The sequence below is a fragment of the Centroberyx affinis genome, unplaced genomic scaffold (assembly GCF_046629955.1).
Source record: "Centroberyx affinis isolate AG114_WGS23_722 - 3 ecotype Tasmania unplaced genomic scaffold, CSIRO-AGI_Caff_v1 ptg004848l_1, whole genome shotgun sequence".
In the NCBI taxonomy this organism is placed as follows: domain Eukaryota; kingdom Metazoa; phylum Chordata; class Actinopteri; order Beryciformes; family Berycidae; genus Centroberyx; species Centroberyx affinis.
This window is the reverse complement of record NW_027282368.1, coordinates 113,999-138,933: the sequence shown is the minus strand read 5'-3', so window position 1 is coordinate 138,933 and position 24,935 is coordinate 113,999. Positions and strand designations below refer to the sequence as shown.

General features: G+C 40.1%; 1 protein-coding gene across 1 annotated transcript in view; it reads right to left on the bottom strand.

The window, feature by feature from the left end:
- LOC139666168 (ryanodine receptor 2-like) overlaps positions 1-24,935 on the bottom strand; it is a 167,658-nt gene that overhangs the window by 29,943 nt on the left and 112,780 nt on the right. The window contains exons 67-79 of the mRNA XM_071545293.1: positions 24,101-24,181; positions 22,916-23,004; positions 21,351-21,479; positions 20,288-20,392; positions 19,663-19,744; positions 18,142-18,300; positions 17,739-17,893; positions 15,171-15,386; positions 12,937-13,209; positions 10,615-10,821; positions 8,763-9,080; positions 4,426-4,493; positions 3,729-3,879 (exon numbers count right to left, since the gene is read on the bottom strand). Of these exons, the coding sequence (XP_071401394.1) occupies positions 3,729-3,879; positions 4,426-4,493; positions 8,763-9,080; positions 10,615-10,821; positions 12,937-13,209; positions 15,171-15,386; positions 17,739-17,893; positions 18,142-18,300; positions 19,663-19,744; positions 20,288-20,392; positions 21,351-21,479; positions 22,916-23,004; positions 24,101-24,181 (2,033 nt within the window). The remainder of the gene's footprint in view (positions 1-3,728; positions 3,880-4,425; positions 4,494-8,762; positions 9,081-10,614; positions 10,822-12,936; positions 13,210-15,170; positions 15,387-17,738; positions 17,894-18,141; positions 18,301-19,662; positions 19,745-20,287; positions 20,393-21,350; positions 21,480-22,915; positions 23,005-24,100; positions 24,182-24,935) is intronic.

Here is a 24,935-nt window from a genome sequence, read left to right as displayed (position 1 = left end):
TTTCGTTATACTGGGAATGGAGGGCTACTAAATGGGTCTATCATGAAACCCTCCTTCACTTCTTTAGCCAGGAGCTTATTGACGGTGTCGGGCTCGGCAAGGACTGACTGAAGATTGTGGTTAGAATACCTGGTTGGAGGCCATGCGTGAAGCCGTGGATGAGGAAGTTAACAAACTGAGGATCTGGGCAGTTCTTTAAAGTGGTGGCTAGTGTGTTGATTTTGATTGGTGTGTTGAGATGCTTAGCTAGTCATGAACCATGTTTGGTGGGTAGCTGGACCTGGAGTGGGCTCCTCCACAGAAGGGCCAGGTGTGGAGTAAACAGCAGCTAGATACATTTCAACCTAGGTCGTTGAAATTATTGCACACCATCCTGTCGCCCTGGTACAGGATGGGTCTTCCACTTTTGTCGAAGCCTTGAGGAACAGAGCTATAGGAGAATGTATTGACGCGTTTGGGAGCTGCGTGTAGCAGGAGCAAAGGAGTGTGGAAGAGGAACAGTAATGATACATGCCGTAGCAGGATGGGAAGGTGTGCCACATAGTTTGAATGCCAGGGAAGAATGGGCGGCAAAAATACAGCTCAGGGTAAAGCTCAGGGTCCAGGGTGCCTCAGGATGTGCCCTGGTTGAATTGCTGGAGGCGTCCTGCTGCCTGGGAGGCAGGGCTAGATCCAGAAGGGGAAAAAGGACAGATCAGAAGGTAGTAGAGGTGTTGGGTTAGTAGGACCACCATGGCTTGCCACCGTTTGGGTCCCAGAAGGTAGTGCCTTCTGGGATGGAGGAGGAAGAGGGGCCTGAAGGAGCAAGGAAGCCGTATTGGTATTGGCTAAAGGAAGGAAAGATAAAGGGATGCTGGTTTGGAGGGATGTGGGTGCAAGGGTATTTTGTGCTGCCTGCGGACACAGGGATGAGAGAGAGGCGATGATATTCGGTTGAGAACCCGGCAGTGCGGGAGGATTTGTTGTGTTTGTGGCCGGAGAAGTATCAGTGCAGAGGGAATCTGTGTAAAGCTGGAATAATTCTGGTTTGTTGGTTGTTGTATTTTTTTTTTTTCTTGAGTTGTTTGACTGCGCCTGGGAATAGACTGTCTTGATCTTGGCTGGTTGGAGGGATTTGGAAGAGGGGATATTCCCTCTTGAACGATGACGGAGACTTCTACCTCTATTGGAACGCGGAGGTGAGGGGGCAGTTTCATTAGAACTGCTGGATAGAGGGTAATGGAGAATTTGCTGCTGAGAAATTTGGATCATGGAGCACGGCCGGGATGGGGGCTTCAATCTGTTGCCAAAACTGAAATTTTTGTATCAGAAAAATTCTTCTTTTTGCTTTGTGTCTCAGCCATGTTTAGTGTTGTGGAGAAATAAGTGATGTTTTCCGAGTATTTAAAGGATAAGTTTGCTGATTTTGGACGAATATATAATTTGTCTCTTACATACCTGTAGTAGGCTATTTGGACCCGCAGAGAATATTGACTCCTGGGTCAGCTGTCAATGAGCTCTGTTGCTGGGCCTCTGTATGCTAACAATGAGTCCAAATGGGGTATGTAAAAATTAGTGATGCACAGATACATCGGTTGAATATCAGAAATGGCCGATTTTTGCATTGTTGACTACAATCGGCTCATCGGCCGATAAGATTAAATCCACCAATGGCAGTGGCCGATACTCATTAACATATATTGCGTCACTAATCTGTTCCAAAGACGTTCAAGTTTGAATGGAAGGACAGCCTATCATGTTATCTGTTTATTTTAATTAAAAAAGGCATTTTCGGTTATGTGAAAGAATGTTACAATAAAAGATGTTCCTTACATCTATATGTTAATTTGCTTTCTATTTATTTAGTTCAATTTCAAAAAGGGCATTTTTGGTTATGTGAAAGTTGTTACAATAAAAGCTGATGCTTAAATCTATATTCATTGCAAAATATAATGAAGGGCAGAATATAGATTATTTCCATATCGGTGCATCCCTAGTAAAAAATATCTCCAAAAAAGCTAGTCTGTGAAAATGATATGGCGACCAACTGACGTATTTATATCTACAGCTTGGAAAGCAGCAGCAACGGACCATTTCCACCTGGATAATTTTCTACCAAACTCTACCCAGCTCCATGTGCAATTGTTTACAATCTGCCCTGACCATCTATAAAACTAGATCACGCCGCCAGTAACACACTTTCACCCCACAGCAGTCGGTGCTGCGGCAGAGAAAAATAGTTCTGTGATTTCCTGATGTGTGCAACGGTAGAATTGTGTCATGTTTACTCTCAACTCCCCTGTGGAGGCTACAAATGGCTTTTTTGGAGATATTTTGACAAACCCCATTTGGACTCATTGTTAGCAGCAAGAAGCCTAGTAATGGAGTTCACCGTTTCAAACAACAGCTGACTCGGGAGTCAATATTCTCTGCGGGTCCAAGTACTACACGTATGTTAGAGACAAATTATATATACGGTAGGTCAAAAATTGCCAAATTTATCCTTTAAAAGGAAGGTTGTCACCATATATGGTCAATTAGGGGCATATCTATATGTTAATGAGTGGCTGTGTATGAGCATGACAGTGGTTCAGAAAATGTGACATTCATCAAAGGAAATTTGGTTTGCATATGCACATTTGATAAATAAAAATTTCAAGTCAAGTTTGTTTATTTATATAACCGTTTATCACATGCATGTCTCATAGGACTTTACAGAGAATTAGCCGAACTAGATATAACTGATCAATCAACCATAGAACAGAATGATATATACAAACATAAGGAAAAGCACAAGACATACAAAAGCAGATTTTTGCTTATGTATTCTACATAACCTAACCTACCTGGCACCATCAGCCTTAGACCCTAATTTTCATGTACGTACGAACATTCTAAATTTTATTTGTAAGAGAAATTTTAGAACCTTTTTGACGCAACGTTGATAAATGTTGGGGAGGACGTAACTAAAGTCACTGTCATGTTCCTGAACCATCTTTATCCTGCTGGAAGTTTCCATTTGCCAAAGGCTAGACTGTGGCCATGAAGGGATGGACCTATTCAGCAACATTATTTAGGTACACTGTGGAGTTAAAATGATGCTCCATTGATCCATTGGTACTAAGGAGCCTAATGTCGGCCAAGAAAACATTCCCACACCATAACACCACTACCAACAGCCAGTAGACACCAACCATCAAACCACGTTCAAAGTGGCTTTATTTACACAAAACTCACTGTCTGAAAGAGCTACTTGGAGGTGTACCTAATAAAGTTGAGTGCACATTGCCGGCCCAAAACAGTCAGCGAGAGATAACTGTGCACTTGAGCACTTCAATACTCAGAAGTCATGAAATGTGATGTCAGTAAACTGCACTTGGCATGCTGATGTCTACCAATCTGTCCCGACTGTGATTGCTTTATACCCAAGGGACAAGAGAGGCAAAAGATCTAACATTGGTAAGTCCAGCTTTCTTTGGACAGAGTGCTCACTCACTGTTGTTTAGGAGACACTTTTGGATTTCACTCCTAAGTTTCAATTCATAACTTCCTGTGTGAAGATTTCCCACAAGTGACCATACAGACACCAGAATTTAATTTGGGCAAATAGGGCAAATCTGCAGAATCTCAATTAGTGAGGATGGGATGCTCTTCTCTGTTGTGATTTAGGCTGATAAGACGGATGGATTTTTACATAAACTAGTGCAGCTTTAAAATGAAAAATTTTAAAAGGAAAAAATCCCCAATACCAGTAGTTTCCTCTGGTAGGCTATGATCTTCTTCCAGAAGGCAGACTCCTGCAGATCAGGTTCATCTGACTTGGAGGTGTGATGCTGTCTGACTTTCTGTTTGGCCTTCTCATCCTTCTGTTGTTTCTCCTGCTTCTCTCCACCTTCACCCCTGAAATCAGAAAACATGTTAACGCTCAAGTATAGCCAATGTTCCATTACTGCTGTACTGTTGCTGTTACTGCTGCACTGTTACATTAGAAAGGCCAACATATTTTAGGCCAACAAGCCATTAATTAATGACAAACCATTATCAATAGATCTAAAAACTGCTACCCAGTGATAAGGGAAAATAACCTTACATTATGACATTAGGAAATGAAACGCATACATTATATCGTCCAAACACTGTGGAACTCGCAATGGATGAAATCTCAGTGGAGGCTCTCAAATTAGGATGCTTTCAAGTTTAAGGCATCAGATTCACTTTAATCATCCATCATCACACCCTTCTTATAAAACACAGCACCCATCGCTTTGGCTGCATTACCATGTAAATGTTTCTTTTGAAGTGAGACCTTTGTATGAGCCCCTCTGTTGAGCACAATAAGTATCTTTTTCTTCTACTCTCATAGGAAGTATTTTTTAAGAAGTGTAAAAAAATGTTCTTTGAGTTGAATTGCAATATCAAATGACATGCGATAAAATTTGCACATACTCTGCTTTTTCAGGTTCACATCTGGTCTCCTCTGTTGCCTCCTTCGCCTCTGAGGAAGAGCTCTTCGACTGGAAGAGAAAACAGCTGATTAGACGAACCAGCCAGAGAAATAGCCAGAGATTTACAAAATACCTTATTTCTCTGACATTATGTTCAAGGTGTCATTCATGTCTAGGAGGGAGGTAAATCTCTCATGTCATGAACCCACAAGCCCTGTTACTACCAGCATGATAGACGGTTGTGCATGATTTTAATCAAAACCCTGTGTGAGCCAAACAACAGTATTCTTGTTAGAGGAATGAATTTAACCAATGTACTCGCTTCTTAGAGATACACCAAACTTTGCCTCCTAAAAACACAGAGGCTGAAAATAAACAACAGTAATGGTATTAAAAGTAATTAACGACAATTTCAGTATTGCAAACGTCACTATCATTATGCTAAATGATTGTTAACAGGCAGTTACAGATCGGTTAATTACTGGTAAATGTCTCATTACAGTGTGGCTTCAGAATAACAAACTGGTAAGGAATTATATATCACTGAGTAATTTAGGATTATAACTGTCCTCAATAAATATATAATAAATATTCATTATTGTCTAATTGAAGCTTCTTTAAAAGTAAACAGATCACTCTTTACTAGTAAACGATCAAGTTATTTACTACAATAACTGTTTCCTTAGCTTTATATAATTGCACATTAGTGATAAATTTCAGGTGAATGAGCAGTGACGGCCTGCAAATTGATACATTACCAAAACAACTTTACATTGTTTTGTCATCAATACATTCATTCACAGCCAAAAAAAACAAATATTGTCTTAGCATTCTGCTTCTTCTATGGCATTGTGCTAAAGCAACCAAAAGGGATTTCTCTCAATTGATTTCTATTCATTGTTGGTGATTTATATAGATGTTTGCACAGCTTGCTTGGCATGGATGAAGTGACATCTTTTTCCCACGGCGCAGCCAAGGGCATCACAAAGCATATTCAAGTCAGTCAGTTGGTCAGTCAGTCAGTCATCAACACTTTGTGAGATGGCCTCTAGAGTACATCTCTGGTTTCGAGATGCAATGTTTCCCATACATAGGCTTATCTGTAACGCACGGCCACAAAATAAAAAGTTGGTCAGCGTATAGAAATTGATCTAAATTGATCTCTAATGCAACTAATGTACACATCATGTCATAGCACAGACCAGTAGACTAGTACATTGCACTTCCTTGTGAAAACGAAAGTGAAACATAAAATTCCACAACTGCTCCAAACTCGCATGTGTTAGTTACGGTATTTGTAAACAGTAACTTGATAACACGTCTTCTGCTGCCCTACAAACTTTAACGTTAGGTAGGTAACGTTATTACCTTGTGGTATTTAAGTAATGTTAGTGGAATTAGGTGATATAACTGACAACCATGTCGTAATGCTTCAATGCATCGCATAGAATTGAATTGAACATGTGCCGTGGGTCTGTACAGGATCTGTACTTATTCTATATTTTGCTGGAATTCTAAATTGTAGGCTGGCAGCAAGCATCTTTTGGCCATGAGCATTTTGAGAAGCCAGCCCTGATGATATGAAGGGCTTTATATCACATTGATGTGTCCATTATAACAAACAGTCTTGGCAAAATAAAATAAAATAATGTACTGCCTACTTCGAGAGCAAAGGACTGGAGAGGAGGGAGGAAATGAAGAATTGCCAGAAGGCCACATTAAACAAATGCGCAATCAAATGACAAGTGTAGACAGTTTAATCTGAGCCACGGACCTATGGCAAACTGAAAGTGTCACAATGATAAATAAATGAATAAAATAATAAATACCTAAATGTGCAAATATAAAGAGGAATAAGAAAACAAATGGGAAATACAGAAAAAGATTGATAAATCCCACTTATTTTTTACATAACACTCATTATTAACAAGTTGCATGAGCAGAATGCAAAACGATAGGGTCAAATATAAATTGTGACAAACTGAGTGTAACCATAGACCTCGTAAGTCTGACATGCCCATATATGGCTCACGGTTCCATAGCGATTTCTCCATTGGGAAAATGAACAGGGTTTCACATAATCGTCTCTGTCACAGTCTACCTTTAATGCAGGATTTTCAAAGTCGGCCCATTTTTACCTATGTATATTTATGTCTCTAATGGCACTGGGTGTCATGGGACCGGCTGTCCCATTGCCTGCCTCACCTCCTGACATGCCTGCCTCTCCTACTCTTTTCACTCCCCAGTCCTGCCATCCTCCTGCCAGCCACCAGATGTCCTCGGACTTTCCCTCCTCCTGCTACACACACCTGTTTTCCGTCAGCTCATTAGCCCTGTTACCTTGTTCCCCCTTCACCAGCCTGCTTTCTACCAATCACCTCCCGGACTCTCCCGTCCTTATCAGTCTGTGTGTATATCTTGTCTTGTTTCTTTGTAGTCCGAGTTCGTTGTCTTTTGTTACCTGTTGTGTTACCCTGTCTGTGCCTAGTTACCGGCCAGGTTTGGTTTTTGTTCTTCTTTTGTTTAGTACTCAGCCTTAGTTTTCATTAAAGCCTTTTTCATAATCCCTGTTGAGCCGGTCTTGCGTTTGGGTCCAGCCCCCCTTCTCACTCGTGACACTGGGTCCCTTGATTTCTGTAACCATTTTCTAGTCCAAGAAGTATTTTTGCTAGCAACAAGCTAAACACTTCAGCATTTGCGTCACCCCTGGTGGCGTAGCGTAGGTCTCCCCCCGGCAGACCTTCTCCCTCTCTCTCAACTCTCTCTGTCTCTCTCATCTGAGCACCTACACCACGTTTGCTGAATCAATCGCATATCTTTGATTTCCACGTTTTAAATTGTAAATATTTCTATTAAATTATAGTTGTGTATATATATACAGTATATCATTGTTGTTAATCGTTGTTCGTCATTAGTTTCTTCAATTCTAGTCAATCAAGTATTTTTTGCTAGCTAGCGAAATGTGTGGAGTGGTGGGGGTTGCAAAGTAATGTACACACTCAGAGTAGAAGCCTGCTGCCAGCAGGTGACGCAAATTACATGTTACAGTGTTTAGCTCGTTGCTAGCAAAAATACTACTTGGACAAGAAAACGGTTACAGAAATCAATGGACCCAGTGCCATTAGAGACATAAATATATGAAGGTAAAAACAGGCTGACTTTGAAAATCCTGCATTAAACGTAGACTGTGACAGAGACAATTATGTGAAACCCCATTCATTCTCCCTATGGAGAAATCGCTATGGAACCATGAGCCATATTTGGGCATGTCTTTGCATATAACACCATGAAACCACAAAAACATTGCTAGACCTAACATCACGCTGCCTACATCAATTGCATCACAACATTTGATTCATTATCTCTCCACTGACTTGTTAAGCTAGGCCGACTGTTGAGAAACGACGACTGTATCTCATGAGGAGAAGCTTCTCAAACCAGTTGTCAGACAGTCTGTTCCTTCTGGGGGTGAACACCAAACTTCCTAAACTGAACAGCTGCTCCACAGGCACTAGATGGCTTCATGTAAATGTTTTTGATGTTTGAGAACTGGTTGTGGGTCTCAGTCACATAGCCTCCTGACCTCAAACAATCCATCACTTCTGTTTCTGCTGAGTAGCTGTCCTTGGGCTCTGTGTCAAATGCAAAAAAGTCCATTTCATGGCTGGCTGACGTCATGGGCACTACTGTTACGACAGGGCCCTCCATGGGAGCTGTTGCGCAACACTCAGCTATCAGAAGCTCCTTCACATGCTCTGTCCATGATATAAAAACGGGCTACGCTGCCGACGTCAAGCCTGAACGCCCCAGTGTTAATAACAAGCGCAGCCTATTCTAACAAAAGAAAGTGATTGGAATGAGTGTTTACATGACGAAATTTTATCCATTGACTGGATTATGAAAGGGTTATACCAGCCCTCTCAAACTGAATGAAATTTCATTAACAATGGGCCAGTTTATTCTGACTGAGGTGGTTATATGAGGCATTTTTATTCTGATTGGGCTACTATTCTTCTTTACCATTGCAAGAAAAACATTGCTAAAAAGATTTATAGTTTTGTCAAATAAATAATGGCAATGTTGTACAATCATACTTTGTATTCATCTAACTTTTATCACATTGAATCTTGGCTGAATCGTGAATCCAACATCACGAATCGAATTGAATCGTGAGATTACCACATCATCCCATCCCTAGTTCTGACCTATGGACTTGAACCCTTAATAATAATAACAATAATAATAATGATAATAATGATAGTCCCTTGTAAAGTAACACACCACTCCACCTGCTTATATGTCCAAACAATTATTAATTTCCTTATTTTTTCTCCTCACCTGGTGCCTCCGTCTGAGCTCTGGCGGGGGTGCTGTGGGTGTGGGTGGGGGTGGGGTTGGGGAGGGAACTGGGGAGTTGAGCAGTTCAGTCAGGCTAGCATTGGGGTTATGGGGGGTGATCTTGTATTGGCCTCCTTCCCTCCTCAAGTCCAGGCCAAAGATGTCCGACAATAGCTCCGTCTCATCGGTATTGACGGCCAGGTCGGCCAGGTCCTCCTCTGCAGACGTTCGGTCAGATGGTCTCTTCTCTCCTTCCTCTCCCTCGCCTCGGACCTCATCCTGGGTGGGGTCGGGCATATTGGCAAGCAGCTCAGACACCTGAGGATGGAGGATAAATATTTGACCTTTACCCTGTGAGAGGCGAGGCTTGCAAAACATGCAAACTTCATGCAACAAAATTAAGGCAATCAGCTTTTTAAAGATGCCATATGTGGGACACTAGTGCTTTGGAGGCCTGGCCCTCATTTTAAGGGTTACTGTTAAAGGAATAGTTCACCCAAAAATGAAAATTCTGTCATCATCTACTCACCCTCATGCCAGCTGAAACACAGGTGAAGTTTGTCCATATAACACACAGGGAGGTTGCCAGCACAACTCCATAGCAGCCTTCTCCAAAACAACTGAAGTCAGTGGGGACCAGTTCTTCAGAATTCAAAAAAGACCTACAGTATATTTACACCATAATTTAGTGCAAAGCTTAACTACAGCTGATTGATTTGCAACAAATACTGGTGTATAGGTCTTTCTATTCACAGTGTGATTGTTTGTCTGTTTTTGTTTTGGAACTCTGAAGAACTGGTCCCCATTGACTGCTGCTACAAAGTTGTGCTGACAACCTCCCTGTGTGTTATATGGACTAACACATTTCACCTGTGTTTCATTTGGTAGATTAGATTAGATAGAGTAGATGATGACAGAATTTTCATTTTTGGGTGAACTATTCCTTTAAAGCTCTACTAGGCAACTTTGCGAAGGATGCCAGGAAACTGTCTTCTTATGAGTTTACACCGGTTGCGTTTGTGTCGGAAAGGTTGGATCAGATACGCAGCCATTCACTTCAATGTAGCCTAATGCACTGGCTGCGCAAGGGTAACTTCAGCACCCTATTTTCCCAACTTTTTGTGTCTAAGTAACTAATGGGGACAACAATTTTTGAAACTGGTCCAGTATTGAGTGAGATCGCTTCACAGAGCGCGAAACAGGCTGCCGGCTGTTTTGCCGACGGGGCAAACGCAAATCGTCAATGTACGTCCACTAAAAGTGCTTGTTTTTGCCACTGACAGGCTCAGATTGTTATTATAACTGTCTGACAACATTATGGAAAGGACCCTACAGAGATCCGGTCTGTTTGTTATTGTGTGTAACCAAGTCAAGTAAGCAAAACATTATGATGTCACAGTGAAGTTGACCTTTGAACGTTTGGATATAAAATGTCATCACTTCAACATTTTATCCTATTAGACATTTGTGTGAAATTTTGTCATAATTAGCATATGAATTCTTGAGTTATGGCCAAAAATGTCTTTTGTGAGGTCACTCTGACCTTGACCTTTGACCACAAAATCTAATCAGTTCATCCTTGAGTCAAAGTGGACGTTTGTGCCAGATGTAACGAAATTCCCTCCAGGCGTTCCTGAGATATTGCGTTCATGAGAATTGAACAGACGTGAGGTCACAGTGACCTTGACCTTTGACCCTATGACCACCAAAATCTAATCAGTTCATCCTTGAGTCCAAGTGGACGTTTGTGCCAAATTTGAAGAAATTCCCTCAAGGCGTTCCTGAGATATCGCATTCACGATAATGGGACGGACGGACCCAGCTCTATCCTTTTCTAATTATGTGTACCAACCTTCATGGTCTTGGCCCCCTCAACCAGGCTGCCTCCCAGGAAGGTGTTGTAGATAATCCGGCAGAATCCTCGGGCCACGCTGAACGCCACATGGAGAAGCCCGACCAGGACCGACCAGTAGAAGGAGACCAGGGCGGTCACCATGTCCTTCACGGTCATCTTCTTTATCTTTTTCATCTGCTTCTTCAGGCTCTTCATGGACAGCACCTGGAAAGTATGTATGAATTATCTACTGAGTGCATACTGGTGGCTATGCTGTGATGATGGTGGAACCTTGCTAAACTGTCTAGAACATATTTCTGAGAAACTATTACATCCTCTTGCATTTTGGGATTTACTAGAGATTAGAATTCAATATTTGTTTTATTTCAAATTTCTCAAATTCAAAATTATTTATAGAGCATTATTAGAGCATTATTTTATGCAGTGATGCAACCCAACACATAATAACAGAAGTTGTGAGTATAAAACAGTATATTAAAAAAAATGTAAATATAATTTAATCAAATGCAGTGGTAAAAAAGGGAGTTGTAATTTCTTCTTAAAAATCTAGAGTTTCAGTGTTTCTGTTCCAGAGGTTAAATGCTGTCTCCCAGACATTTGGTTCTGGATGTAGGGATCTTTAAAAGGCTAGTTTGGAACAAGCATATCAAATAAATAGGTAGGTGCCAGGTTGTTAAGCCATTTAAAGTAATAATCGGCACCATTTTCATACAAATAAATGTCCGCCTTGCTACTATCCATTGCAGATTGATATACCACAGTAGTGATTCAACCTACAGCTTTTGCATTTGCTGTTCTAAGCACCCAGTGTCAAGTAGGTCTTTCCCAAGAAGAGGAAGTGACACATTTTACATTTCTGGTTTATTTGGAATAAATAGAAGGCGAACTGGTTAGTTACAAAGAAAAGAGTGCCACCTACAGAAACTCAGAAAATCAACAGAAACTCCAAGGAAAAGACATCATAGTGCTGGCCACACTGATTGATTGACAAGTGAAATGTAGTGCAAAAACAACACAGCGATGAGCGCTTAGCACCAAAAATGGGGACAAAATTAAAAAAAAAACACCACAGCAATGAGCACTTTGCTACGAAAAGCCCTGAAAGGAAATGTTAAAAAAAGATTTTGCTTTTGTTACATTTGGACTTGCTAAGTCGTTTGGATGACTTAACATTTTGTCCAAACAACTTATTAAGTCGTCCAGACAAGTTGCTAAGTTGTTCAGAAAAGTTACTAAGTCGTTTGGATGAGTCACTAAGTTGTTCCAATGATATAAACTTTTTTCGCAAAAAAAAAACAAAAAAAACACCACAGCAATGAGCACGTTGCTACAAAAAGCCCTGAAAGGAAATGTTAAAAAAAGATTTTGCTTAGATACTAAGTCATTTGGATGAGTTGCTAAATCGTTTGGACGACTTAATAAGTTGTTTGGACAAGATGTCAGTCACCCAGACAAGTTACTAAGTTGTTTGGAAAAGTTACTAAGTCGTTTGGATGAGTCACTAAGTTGTTCCGACGATATAAACTTAGAAACACGTTTTTTTCTCGCATTGCCATTCAGTAAGTCGTTCGAATTACTTAGCACTGGCATGGAGTAGACTTTCCATAGCCTAAAGCAGATGCATTAAACAGTCCAAATCCCTTTCATATACTGATGGAAACTTAAGGTTTGACCAAAATCTAAGACTGGCATAATCAATAGGTCCTTTATATTCTTGCCTCATTATACCAGCTCTACTACTATGCAATTCTAATTTATTAAGGATATCTGAGACCAGCTTATGAACGCAGATATATTGAAAACCATGCTACAGTAATTGTATCCACATCTCCCGTTAGTTAGAGCAAGCACAATTAAAACAACTAGGCTATCAGAAAAACCCACTTTGCATAGACCATCATATCACAGGCTGATTGGAAAGTATGGAGTGCAGATACATGGGGCACTGAAGGTTTCACCAAAATCTAAAATCTTACAGTAATAAAACAGTTCATTATATAAGTCTCAATTTTCCAACATTCACTATACATACAGTATCTGTAGTGTCCCCAGTGAGGGGTTGGAGGGAGGGTAGGGCATGTTGTGCCGTTCATAGCATAAGGTATTTAGATGTTTATAATAGACTGTTCAGTGACACCCAGTTAGGAGTGTGTGTGTGTGTGTGGGGGTGTGTGTGAGTTTAGTGCTTTACATCTCAACAATAGCAGTGGTGAAAAAAAAAAAAAAAGTCTAAACCACACCCACTTCCGAGTTCATTGATTGGTTGAACAAATACAGGTACAAATACAAATAGTATCTGCGCATACCCCTAGTTCTTACCTTCATCAACACCATAACGTTGTATCTGAGAGCGAACAGTGCCGTCCGGACCGTGGTAACAGAGAAGAAGCCCATCTCGGGGTTCTCCTCCTCCGGTTTCTCCCGTTCGCTCTCCTCCTTCATCGCTGAGCGCTCACCAGCGTCCGACATCTGAGCCGCCAGCTGCATCTCGAAGATGGTGTCCTCACAGAAGTTGACGAACAGCTCCATCTTCTCCTTCTCCCCTCCCTCGTTCACCACGTCAAAGATGAACTGCCGTTTGGATTCCTTCACCTGGAGAAGCAGTGAGGATTTAAGGCCTATTTATACTTGTGTGGAAACGGTATGATCAGAGTCTGTAGGTTCACAGATGTGCCATGCACATCCCAAAAAATGTCACTAAAGGTGACAAATGTATGGTTTCTGTGCGGTATTCACAGAGAGCGCAGAATCTCCTCTGGCTCCTGACTGCACTACTTCCCTAGTAACCAACCAACATAGTAACCATTAACCAATCATAGCCTCAGAACTGACTGCGGCATTTGTGGAGGCCTCCGCAGAGTTTCATGCCGAGCTCCGCATTCACCGCACCGCAAACACCGTGTACACCACAAAGACCATAAATTGACCTTAAAGGAATAGTTCACCCAAAAATGAAAATTCTGTCATCATCTACTCACCCTCATGCCAGTTGAAACACAGGTGAAGTTTGTCCATATAACACACAGGGAGGTTGCCAGCACAACTCCATAGCAGCCTTCTCCAAAACAACTGAAGTCAGTGGAGACCAGTTCCTCAGAGTTCCAAAAAGACCTACAGTATATATACACCATAATTTAGCGCAAATCTTAACTACAGCTGATCGATTTGCAACAAATAATGGTGTATAGGTCTTTCTATTCACAGTGTGATTGTTTGGCTGTTTTTGTTTTGGAACTCTAAAGAACAGGTCCCCATTGACTTCAGTTGTTTTGGAGAAGGCTGCTACCAAGTTGTGCTGGCAACCTCCCTGTGTGTTATATGGACTAACAAATTTCACCTGTGTTTCATTTGGCATGAGGGTGAGTAGATGATGACAGAATTTTCATCAATTTTTCAGGGTGAACTATTCCTTTAAGCGACAGAAGCATGATTGGACAGGAGAGCAGTGAAGTGGGATTTCCAGTCACGTACCTCACATCCATTCGAGTGGCTGAGCAAGTCAGAAAATAGACACTTGTACGACCCCAGCTATAAAGACTACAAAAAGACCAATATCTCTGCGAATTCTTGGAGAGAAATTGCAGAAGTGCCGGAGAGTGATGTGGGGAAGTGCACTAGAAGGTGGAACGAGGATGGCTAAAAGCAGTAGCAGTGCAGGGGAGAAGAAGGTCCCAGCATTTTATGTGATGTTATCTTGGCTCCAACCCTTCATCAAAAATTGGGAGACGGAGAGCATTTTATGGAGGTGCAGTTGGGGTAAGTTATCTAAACTTGCTAAGCGAGTACTTATTTGTATATGCTACGAGATCTGTTTGTGCACAAGAGCTCCTCCTTGCCATCATCGACCCCTTCCAAAAATCATAGCCCAGCCATATAATTGGATTGTGTCAAAATTAGCAAAAATTCCAAAGACTGTCTTGCTAGTGTTTAAAAAGACCAGGTACAAAATGCGTTTCGTCGTTTTACATCGTTGTGAAGGCACTGGGCTTCATGATACCATCTAGTGTACGAAGAGTGAAATTACCTGCGTGATCCTCCATGAAATGAACATGAAGTAAACGCACGCCATGCTATAAATAAAGCTTTACAGTGCGGTGACATGTATTGCTGTCTGTGTCACAAACGAACATAACTCCTGATCCACTCAGATAGATATTTTTACACTTAGGCAAGGACCTGCAATATTTTTTTCCCCCAAATCGGGCAAAGATTGTTGCCGCAACCCACCGAACTTGTCACAGTCAGATCTTGTTGGACCGCCATGTTGTTTCGAGGCAACGTCCCGTGATGCCCTGCACGTAGTGCTTTAGCAATGTGTTAGGGTTGGCCAGTTATCTCCAGGAATAAGAAAAATATACCACCAAACAACAAAATGGGCCCACTAATGCAAGGTACATCACTAATAGCCACAGAGTCAAAAAGTGTTTTAGGGTGGATTTTCCTTTAAGGTGAAAAATAAATGTTATGTATTTGCGCATTAATTGATGAATTCACTGTAATAACTATATGATGCTGTCTTCATTCATTGATTCATCTACTGTATCCATCCTTACCTGAGGTTTCTCCCATTGCGTTCGACTGGACTCGCTGATCTCGAAGTAGACCCTCTCAATGCGCTTCGCACTGCCCATGATCTCAATCCTGCCTAGGTAGGGTTGGAAGTAGTTGAGGACGCTCTCTGCTAGCTCCAGGAAGGTCTGCAGCCGGGTATCATGGGGCATGTGCTCCGACAGGTTGGTCAGCAGAACCGCAACGTTGAATCCGATGTCCTTTCAAATCACAATTGAGTTTAAAGTGATATTGTACTTGGTTAAAACGTTTTCACTTTTCAGCATGCATCCCCTTGATAGAAGTTCAGCAATGGTCAACCTCCATCTTCCTCCTGCCACTGAAATCACTGAACATGGTTGAGAGAGCCAAGACCATGGACGCAGGGCTACCAAAATTACTTCTCAAAAAGTTAGATCCAGAACACAGAATGAAATCATATTATTTGGGTCTGGAGCTAACCATGGTTCCTCAAAGCAGCTGATTTTGACAGTTGACCATTCATGAACTCCTGTAGAGGTAAAGGTATAGATGTTCTAAATTTATTGAAAATTGAAATTTATTGAAAATTTTCAGGTACAGGATATAAATCCTCCACACCAGACTCTATAACTCAAAACAAACAACCATACAACAAAAAAATACCACAATATAGTTTTTTTTTAAATCACAATAATTTCACAGATAATCACAAATAATCACAAATCAGCTTTATAATTATACAAAATATCCTTTGTTGACCAGAATTTATCCAATCTATTTTTAAAAGAATTAACTGAATGAGCCTGCACTACATCCTCTGGAAGCTCATTCCATGCTCTTACAGCACGAAGTGTGAAGAAGTTTTTTCTCTTTTCAGAGAAACACGTTAGTGGAAATAATTTTAAAGAGTTCCCTCTTAACTCCTATTATTCCAAAAGTGGATGACAGGCTCGGCTGTGATATCATATATTCTGTGAACAAGCTTATAGACCTCAATCATGTCTCCTCTATGTCTCCTGTATACTAGAGTTGGTAGTTGTAATTTTCTTAACCTCTCTTCATATGACATCTCTTTCAGACCCGGAATTAGTTTAGTAGCTCTTCTCTGAAACTTCTCAATTTTTTCTATACATTTTAATTTATAAGGACACCAGACCAAACTTGCAAATTCAAGATGAGATCTCACCAAGGATTTATATAATGGTAAAACAATTTCCTTGAATACATTTTGAAAAGTTCTTCTAATTATCGCCAGCATGGAGTTTGCCTTTTTAATTTTTTCAGATTTGTAAAATATTTCACTTTAGCTTTATTATATTTCCTGTTTTTCTGACAGTATACAGTGGAGAGTAAAAGAAACGATGCACCTCAGCCTAGCAAGTATGTATACGATGTACAATGTACAATGTACGTATTAGCAGCACATTTCCTAATAGCAGCTGGGTTCATAGACAGTCTGTGCTTTGTTTAGATTTAACAAGATTTTCCCAGCCAGTGCGGGGATTTTAACCTGCGAGCTATAGCTTTGAGTCCTACGTCTCTAAGCTACATCTAGACCATCCATTCATTCTCACTTGGGCCTGTGTACAAATCAGGGTATCTGCAGGTTGCAGAAAGCCAAATTTAAAACTTTTTAAGACAATAAAAAAACCAAAATCTGGCAAAGCCAGTCTGTTTAAACTCTGCTAATGAAAGTTCTAAAACGAGGAAAAGTTTGCTATTAATTATGTGGGTGTCCAGTAAGTGCTGGTGGTCTGTGTAGTCCATTAAAACTCCATTAAAAGTCCATTAATATGTTATCCTTCTAGCTAGTTGTGAACGGGTGGAGCAAAGATAATTTTTGAATGATTTTAACGACTTAGTAACTCTTCTGAATGATGATGTTGATGATGGCAGGTTCAATACAACAGGGAACTGGGAAACTTCCCACTTGGAATTTCCCATAGTTGAGTTGGAGAGCCGTTCAAATGGATTTTTCCTATTTGGTAGGAAGTTTCCCAGTTCCCAGTTGTCATGCACAAGATATGTCACTTGCTATCCTTGAACCAGATAGCTTAAAGTAAAAGATAGTAAAATGAGCAATGAAAAGTATGCTACTTAAATCAATTCAGCATTGTTCATATGATCCAAATTATATATTTTTTAGTCACATGGTAAAAATTGTGTGATACGCAATACAGGGTCATGAGTCATTTCGTAATCTTTTTGTGTGAAATTGATAAAATGATATTTGGGCATACCCCTAGTGGATGTGTATGGAGGTCCAACTGGAAGACCAACCAGCACCACTGCCAGTTCCATTCACATCTTTTGGTGAAACCATACAATTCATGACATTTACCTTATTTCATTTGCCTTAGTTTCCAACTCTGCCTCAACTACATATCATTAAATACACAGAATCTGTCTATACCACTATGGAATTTCATTTTTGCATCTAAATGCAACTTATTTAAAAAATAAACATTGCATAGTGAAACAAGACCTCTACTAATGGTATTTAAGATATTGTAATACTATTAAAGGCCTTACATTTAGATAACTTAAGACATTTTCAGAATTATTAATGATCTGTGGATACCAAGACATACCTTGGCTGGCTCATGAAAGCGCTCCACAAACTCTTCATAGTCCATGAGTTCATTCTCATCGGTCTCAGCACAGGAGAGCAGGAATTCTGTCTCAGACTGGGTGTAGTGCTTATGACTCTCCATGGCCTTATGGAAGTCCCTCTTGGAGATGACACCTGTCAGTTAATTGATGAATCAACAAATTATTCTATCAGCTCTCTCTCTGTCTCTATATATATCTATCTGCTTACCGTATGTATGTATGCATGTATGTATGCATGTATGCCTGTATGTATGCATCTATCTATCTATCTACCTGCTTATGTATTTCATTTACATAGCATATTTCATTCAGCTGATGTAATTCATGATGCTTTCTCAATAAGCATTATGATAAATGAAGGAGATATTTTCACAGCCTTGCCTTTTGCGTCAGGGTCGTACTCCTTGAAGGCGTCAGAGGAGGTGAGGTCTTTGAGTTTGAGGAACATATCAAAGAACTTCAGAATCATCTCCACATTGTTGGAGGACTCCACTAGCATGTCCACCATCTGCTTCCCAATGGTCCCATTCACCACGTTCCCTGCAGAAACAGGACAACACATTTAAACTTTTGATAAAAGAGATTTGAGTTCGTGTTCTGCAGCATATTTATATATGTAATGGACAGTGGTGGGGACTCGAGTCGCATGACTTGGACTCGAGTCAGACTCGAGTCACAGTTTTAATTGCTTGAGACTTGACTTGATGCATGAACAGAAGACTTGAGACTTGACTTGGCTTGTACTTTGATGACTTGAAAAGGTTTCTAAAGTCTTGACAAAAGATCTTGTGTTTGTGTAAATGACTTAGATTGAAAGTAATGAGATTTGTTCCAGCAGACGACTGAATTTAAATTCTGTTTTCAGAATTTGTAGGGAATGATTGAATACATTGAAGTTGAACTGATTATAGAAATCAAACTCATGATGCTCTTACCAAGTTTTTATCCTTTTTTTATCCTATTAAAACCATATTGCATTGAAAAGTCCAAGGCATTCAGTCAGTACAAGTAGCCCAGCCTGGTTAACAGGATTGAGTGGGAGAGTACCTAGTGGAAGCATGTATACTGAGAACAAAAGGGGACCTAAAATTGAACCATGGGGGACCCCACAAGAAATACAGGCAGTGAAGATGAGTTACCTATACAGAGACAATGAAACTCCTATTAGAAATATAGGAGCGGAGCCCACAGAGAGCTGACTGTCTCAAGCAAGGATTGTGTAATGAACTATATTGAAGGCTGCACTGAGATCTAAGAGGATCAGGATAGAACAATCACCTGCATCAGTTGCAAGAAGGAGGTCATTTGTTACCTTCAATAGGGCTGATTCTGTGCTATTGTGTGCACAAAAACCAGATTGAAATTTCTCAAATATATTGTTTTTGTTTAAAAAGGTCAGTAACTGATAAAGATCGACCTTCCATAGTACCTTAGATAGGAAAGGGAGTTTTGAAACGGGCCTAAAATTATTTGGAATAGTGGGGTCGAGACCAGGCTTTTTAAGAAGAGGCTAAACTGTGGCATGTTTGAACAGGACGGGACGGAACCTGTAGCCAGGGAGCTATTTATGATAGCCAAGTACGCTGGGGCCAATTGCTCCAAGGCCTCCTTCAGGAGCCTAGCTGGGATGATATCAAGGCAGCTGGATTCTGTCAGGTAAGTTGTAAGTCACAGAATTTGGTACATTTCATGGAAGAATACCAAATGTACTTTCTTGTGCTTCTCTAAACTTAGTAGGATAAAGTAGGATAAAACAAATTGCAAAAAGTAATTCCAAATACATTTTCTTTTTTTAACCATTTCCAGGTCTGACAGGAGAAAGGCAACCTTCATGTATGTTTAGCAACTCTTTCAGTTACCCTCTATCCCTGTAATACAACTCTACTATGATAGCAGACCTACCCTCCAGCATAGACAGCAGCATGACCACCATGTCTTTCTGCAGATCCATCAGTTCCTTCAGTAACTCGATCTGACTGGAGTCCTAAATGGATACAAACATACACAGATATACAGCTATACTCAGATTTACCATTCCAGAAATAATGAATATCTAAGAGAGGATTTACATAAGAAATGTTTGGTTTTTTGCATGAATTCTTCAGAAATTAATAACCAAAAGATTTTTTTTAAGATAATTTTTTCAAAGATAATTTTTTTTAAGATTTGGATTTAGCCTTAATGTATACTCTACTGGTTGAGCCACTGGGGTTCCCCATAATAACAAAAAAATTTCAGTGAACTTTTACATTTTGAGTTAATAAAGGATTTTGTATGATTCTCCAATGATGGCCAAGTCATACTTTTATATAAAATATTTATACATATTTGTTATATGTATATACTTGTATTGTTAGTGCTAGTGGTTCTGAAAATGTTGTTTTCCTGTTCCCCCTCCTCCTCCCTGGCACAGAGGCTACCAGTGTTTTTGGCAATGGTCTTGTTTGCTCACGTTAATTCTATTAATGTCTTAATGCAATAATGATTTATTGAGATTAAAATGCAACACGTAGTTCCTATAACTCACCTGAGACAATTTCATCTGCATATGAGCAAAGACATGCAGAAAACCAACCACGGCGTCCCATAGACGACTGTGGGCCAAACTCTGCTGGTTGCCGGTGCACGGACCCTACAATATCATCAGCAACAATCACACAAAAGTTAATTTTACTCAGAGATTAATTAAAAAAAGCAATATTGTGAAGATAACTCTCGGTCCCTGAACTGTAATTGGATTTAAAACCAATTAAACAACCAAAACGAAAAAGAAAGTTGGCAAAAACAATGACAATAAGGGTAGGTGTAATTTTAATATTATAATATTCTGTTGCAGTTAAACACCATCAAGGAAAGTGCAGGAAAGAGGTGATTTTTTTCTCGGCTAAGGCTTGGACATACAGGTCTCAATTCTACTTTGTGTTTAATTGGTAAGGCAGCAACAAATAGATGCAGGTGGTGTAATGAAATAGGAGTAGAGTATGTACTTTTTCACTGTAATGAAGAGAATTTATGAGCGTAAAGATTTTGTGCTAAGATTAGAGAGGTTGGACGAGGATGGGAATTGAGAGGAATATTGCGTGTAGATAATAATACAAGAGACATAAATAGGGTACTTTTCAGTTTTCTAGTAGGAACAGGATTAGAGAATAGGATTCAACCCCCCCCCCTCCCCCCACTATAAATGGGCAGTATAAGAAAAAGGACACCAGAATTTTTTTGTTGTGTTAATTTAAGAGTGGAAATTAATAAAGTAATGTAATACAACATAAGAAAATAAAACCAACACAACTGCAGGTCCCATTCACATCTTTTGGTAAAACTACACAATTCATGGCATTTGCTTATTTTGTCTGTCTTACTTTCCTAACTAAATATCACCAAAAGTAAAGAATCTATCAACACCTCTACGTAATTTCATATTTTCGTCTCAAGAAAACAATTAAAAAGGTAAACCTCTCATTGCATTGTAAAAAAAAAAAACCTCTAATAAAGATGTTTTCAGAACTTTTTAAGAACTAAGGAGTTGCAAGTGAATCAATAAAGCAGTGGGACTTCTACAGTGACTAGATTGCAGTGCCTTACAGTACCTGGATGTACTCAGTGAGCGTATTGAAGACCTGCTTGGCCACATTTATTGCTTTAGAGAAGTTCCTCTGGCCCTGCTCATCAATCACATCCTTCCCAGAGTAATACCAGTAGAAATCACTGATAGACTCCTGGAGGAGGACGGGAGGGAGGGAAGGAGGGAGGGAAGGAGTGGGCAGAGGGAGGAAGGAAATGAAGGGGAGTTGGAGGATGAGAGGAAAGAGAGAAAGATTATTAGGGGGAAAGAAACTGATCCAAACTCATCCAAACAACTTCACACTCGACACTGCGCTTCTAGTCGCTTGCTTTGCTGCTGCACAGAGCGCTGTTCGCTTGTTTATTCAAAGTTTATTAATATTGAACGTGTTGCGCGTCCAATCCGACACTGCACTTCCTTGGGTCCCCAGCAATACACCCGCCAAGTGTGAAGTAGATCGGACGAACGGTTCTCGAGATACACGAAGGACACCCATACAGACAGAGATTCCTTGCTTTATAGTATGATAACTCATCCATACATTGATAACTTTTTGCCCATTTTGGTATATAGTCCCGGTCAACCATTACTGGAATACAAAAAATGGCACCGTTTTGGACCATAGGGGCTGCTATAATAAGGTCCCCAAATCTGAGGTTGTTGGTCGTAGACATGTAAAACTTGGTGGCTGATCATGCTGAACAATTTTGCCTCTATGACCCATAAATTCTGCCTGAATTATTTTTCCACCCATTGGAACCCGATGGAACCCGTTCCATTGCTGCCATGCAGCTATAATTATTATTATTGTTATTATTATAATTATTTGTATTATTATTATTATAATACTATAAAGCAAGGAATCTCTGTCTGTATGTGTGTCCTTCGCATATCTCGAGAACCATTCATCCGATCTACTTCACACTTTGCGGGTGTATTCTTGGGACCCAAGGACATGCAGTGTCAGATTGGACACGTTCAATATTAATAAACTTTGAATAAACAAGTGAACAGTGTTCTGTGCAGCAGCGGGGCTCAAAGCAAAACACAAGCAATCTGCCCGTTCCGAACAGGCATGTTTTGAACGGGCACTGCACTAGTTATTATTATTAATAATAATATCAGTAGCAGCAGTAGTAGTAGTTGTAGTATACCACTTCAAAAAAAGAAAGAACAGACTTTATAAAGCTAAATTGAAACAAGCAAAAACAAGAAGACAACACAAGATAAAAAGGTAATAATAGAGGTAAAACCAATAGAATAGTAAACATAAAAGTAAACTAAGCTGCTAAGGGAATTTGATCTAGAGCCAAAAGCTCAGTCATCTTTAGTCTTAAGACTAGACTTTGTCTCATAAAGGGTTAAGCCATATACCTTGGGTTCAGATCAAAATGTGCTTTGAAAGTGATCAGCAAAATCTTAAATTCAATTCTAAACCGTTGTAACCGGTGGGAGATGCCAGAATTGGAGTGTTGTGATTTCCAGACAAGGTTATATGAAGTCATGACTCAGTTTATTTAGAGTTCAACACATTCAACTCAGCAAAACCCAGTATTAATGAACCACCAGAAATGAGTAGGAGGAGGTAACCTGGACTCTGAGGAGGTAGTCGACAGTAGAGATGATGATGTTGACCGTTGTGTTGTTCCCTGTCTGAGTCCTCAAGTAGTTCTGGAAGTCTGTGGAAAGATAGGACACATCTGAAATCTCTTCACAGCAGCCACATAAGAGCAAAAGTCACTGTAAAAAGGAAGGAAACTGCCATGTTTTGGCGCTTGCAAAATCTGTTCAATTGAATAAAGTAGTTGCAATATAACATTGCTGCTAAACATGGTTATGATTTGTTACACTGGATCACAGAATGAATTCCACATACAGTCAAAAGCCTAATAATTGGGACAGTTTAAAATTTGCAGAATACCGATATTTGTCGTCTGAACATTGGTACAACTGGACTATTTGGACTATGTGACAGATGAGTTTAATATGTGAAATGCATTTTTATTTTGGAAAGGAAGAAAGGAAAGAGACAAGTTTATTATGGGGAAAGACACTACTGACATACAGCTTGAAACATCATTATCATCATTATCATTATTAAGGAAGGAAACTCTGTGCCATGCTTTGCTGCTTCCAAAATGTGTTCAATTGAATAAAGTAGCAATATCACATTTCAGGTAAATATGGTTAAACGCTTTGAAACATTATTACAGTTAGTTTTTTTTGTTTACATTTATAATGTTTTAATGCTGTATTTTACAGAGCCCGGCAATGGCTGCAAGACAAAAAATACCATTTCCAACCCACAATTTACTATATTGAGAGCATGAGATGGTATTGTGTCTATCTTGCAAACACAATAGACTGTGTGCCTTGTTCATACCCTCACTTTCATTATTTTGTGTGAACTCATTTTGTGTGAACTTATTACTCATTAATAAGCATTAACTAACCCTTATTAAGCATTAACTAACCCTTAACTTAGTGACCCTTATTGTAAAGTGTTACCAACCCAGCCTGTCAGTCTACATCCAAATAGGATGGGACGTCTTAATTTGTATGGGTATTGCTGGACTCACCTCTGGCCCAGAGGTCTACTGGCCAACCAGGAAAGCTCCTGCTACTCCAGATGGCCAGTCCGCCCCTGCCTGAGGACCTCCAATATGGCTGCCAGCGGGTGTGTTACATCACCTGAAAGCCCTCTTTACTCCGAATTCCGATGCTCAAGCTAATTCCAGATTGTATCTATAAGTAATTGAGAATGTGCCCACGCACCTGAGTTATGTCCTTCACAGAGGAGCTGCAGGAAGCGGAAGAGGTCACAGGTGAACTCATCATCCTGCATCACCTTCTCACCTGGCCAGAGGGAAGACACACACACACACACACACACACACACACATACGCATGCAAACAGACACACATACATTTGCACAGGCACACACGTATGCACAAACACGCACATACACACACACAGGCATGTGCAAACACACATGAATGCGCACAAACATCCAAAGAAACAAAAAGACACGTACAAACAGACAAAAAAAGAATACATAGAAAAGAAAAAAATGCACAAACAACAGAAAAAAAGGATAGACAGAGAAAGATGAAGAGAGTGAAGAAGTATTAAAAATAGACAGCACTAATGTGAGTCAATCGCCATTGTTTTCTTTCAGTCTATGAAATGTGGTCCTAATGCACTATTCTTATCACACGCACACACAAACACGCACGCACGCACACACACACACACACACTTGGATGACCAGTGGGCAGCTACCGCACATGGATGAGAGACATGGTTGTGGACTGAAGTGAGTCGGTCTTTAAACTGCAGCATTTTACAGTCAGGACTTCACTTGGGCTCTTTTCAGACTTTTTTTTCAAACATGTTCTGTATTGTTTTTAAGGAACATTTGTCGGCTGCTTCTATCGATTTTGGTAAAAAAAATGTTTGGTTCGGTTCAGGAGAGCTGCTTTGACTGTGCTAAAATGCTGCTTTTAACCGTGATGGTTAACAAAACACAGGACAGCATGGAGTAAGAGGGTCAGAGAAACTAAACAACTTACTACAATAATGCAACCATAAAATAGGACAGTACACTGG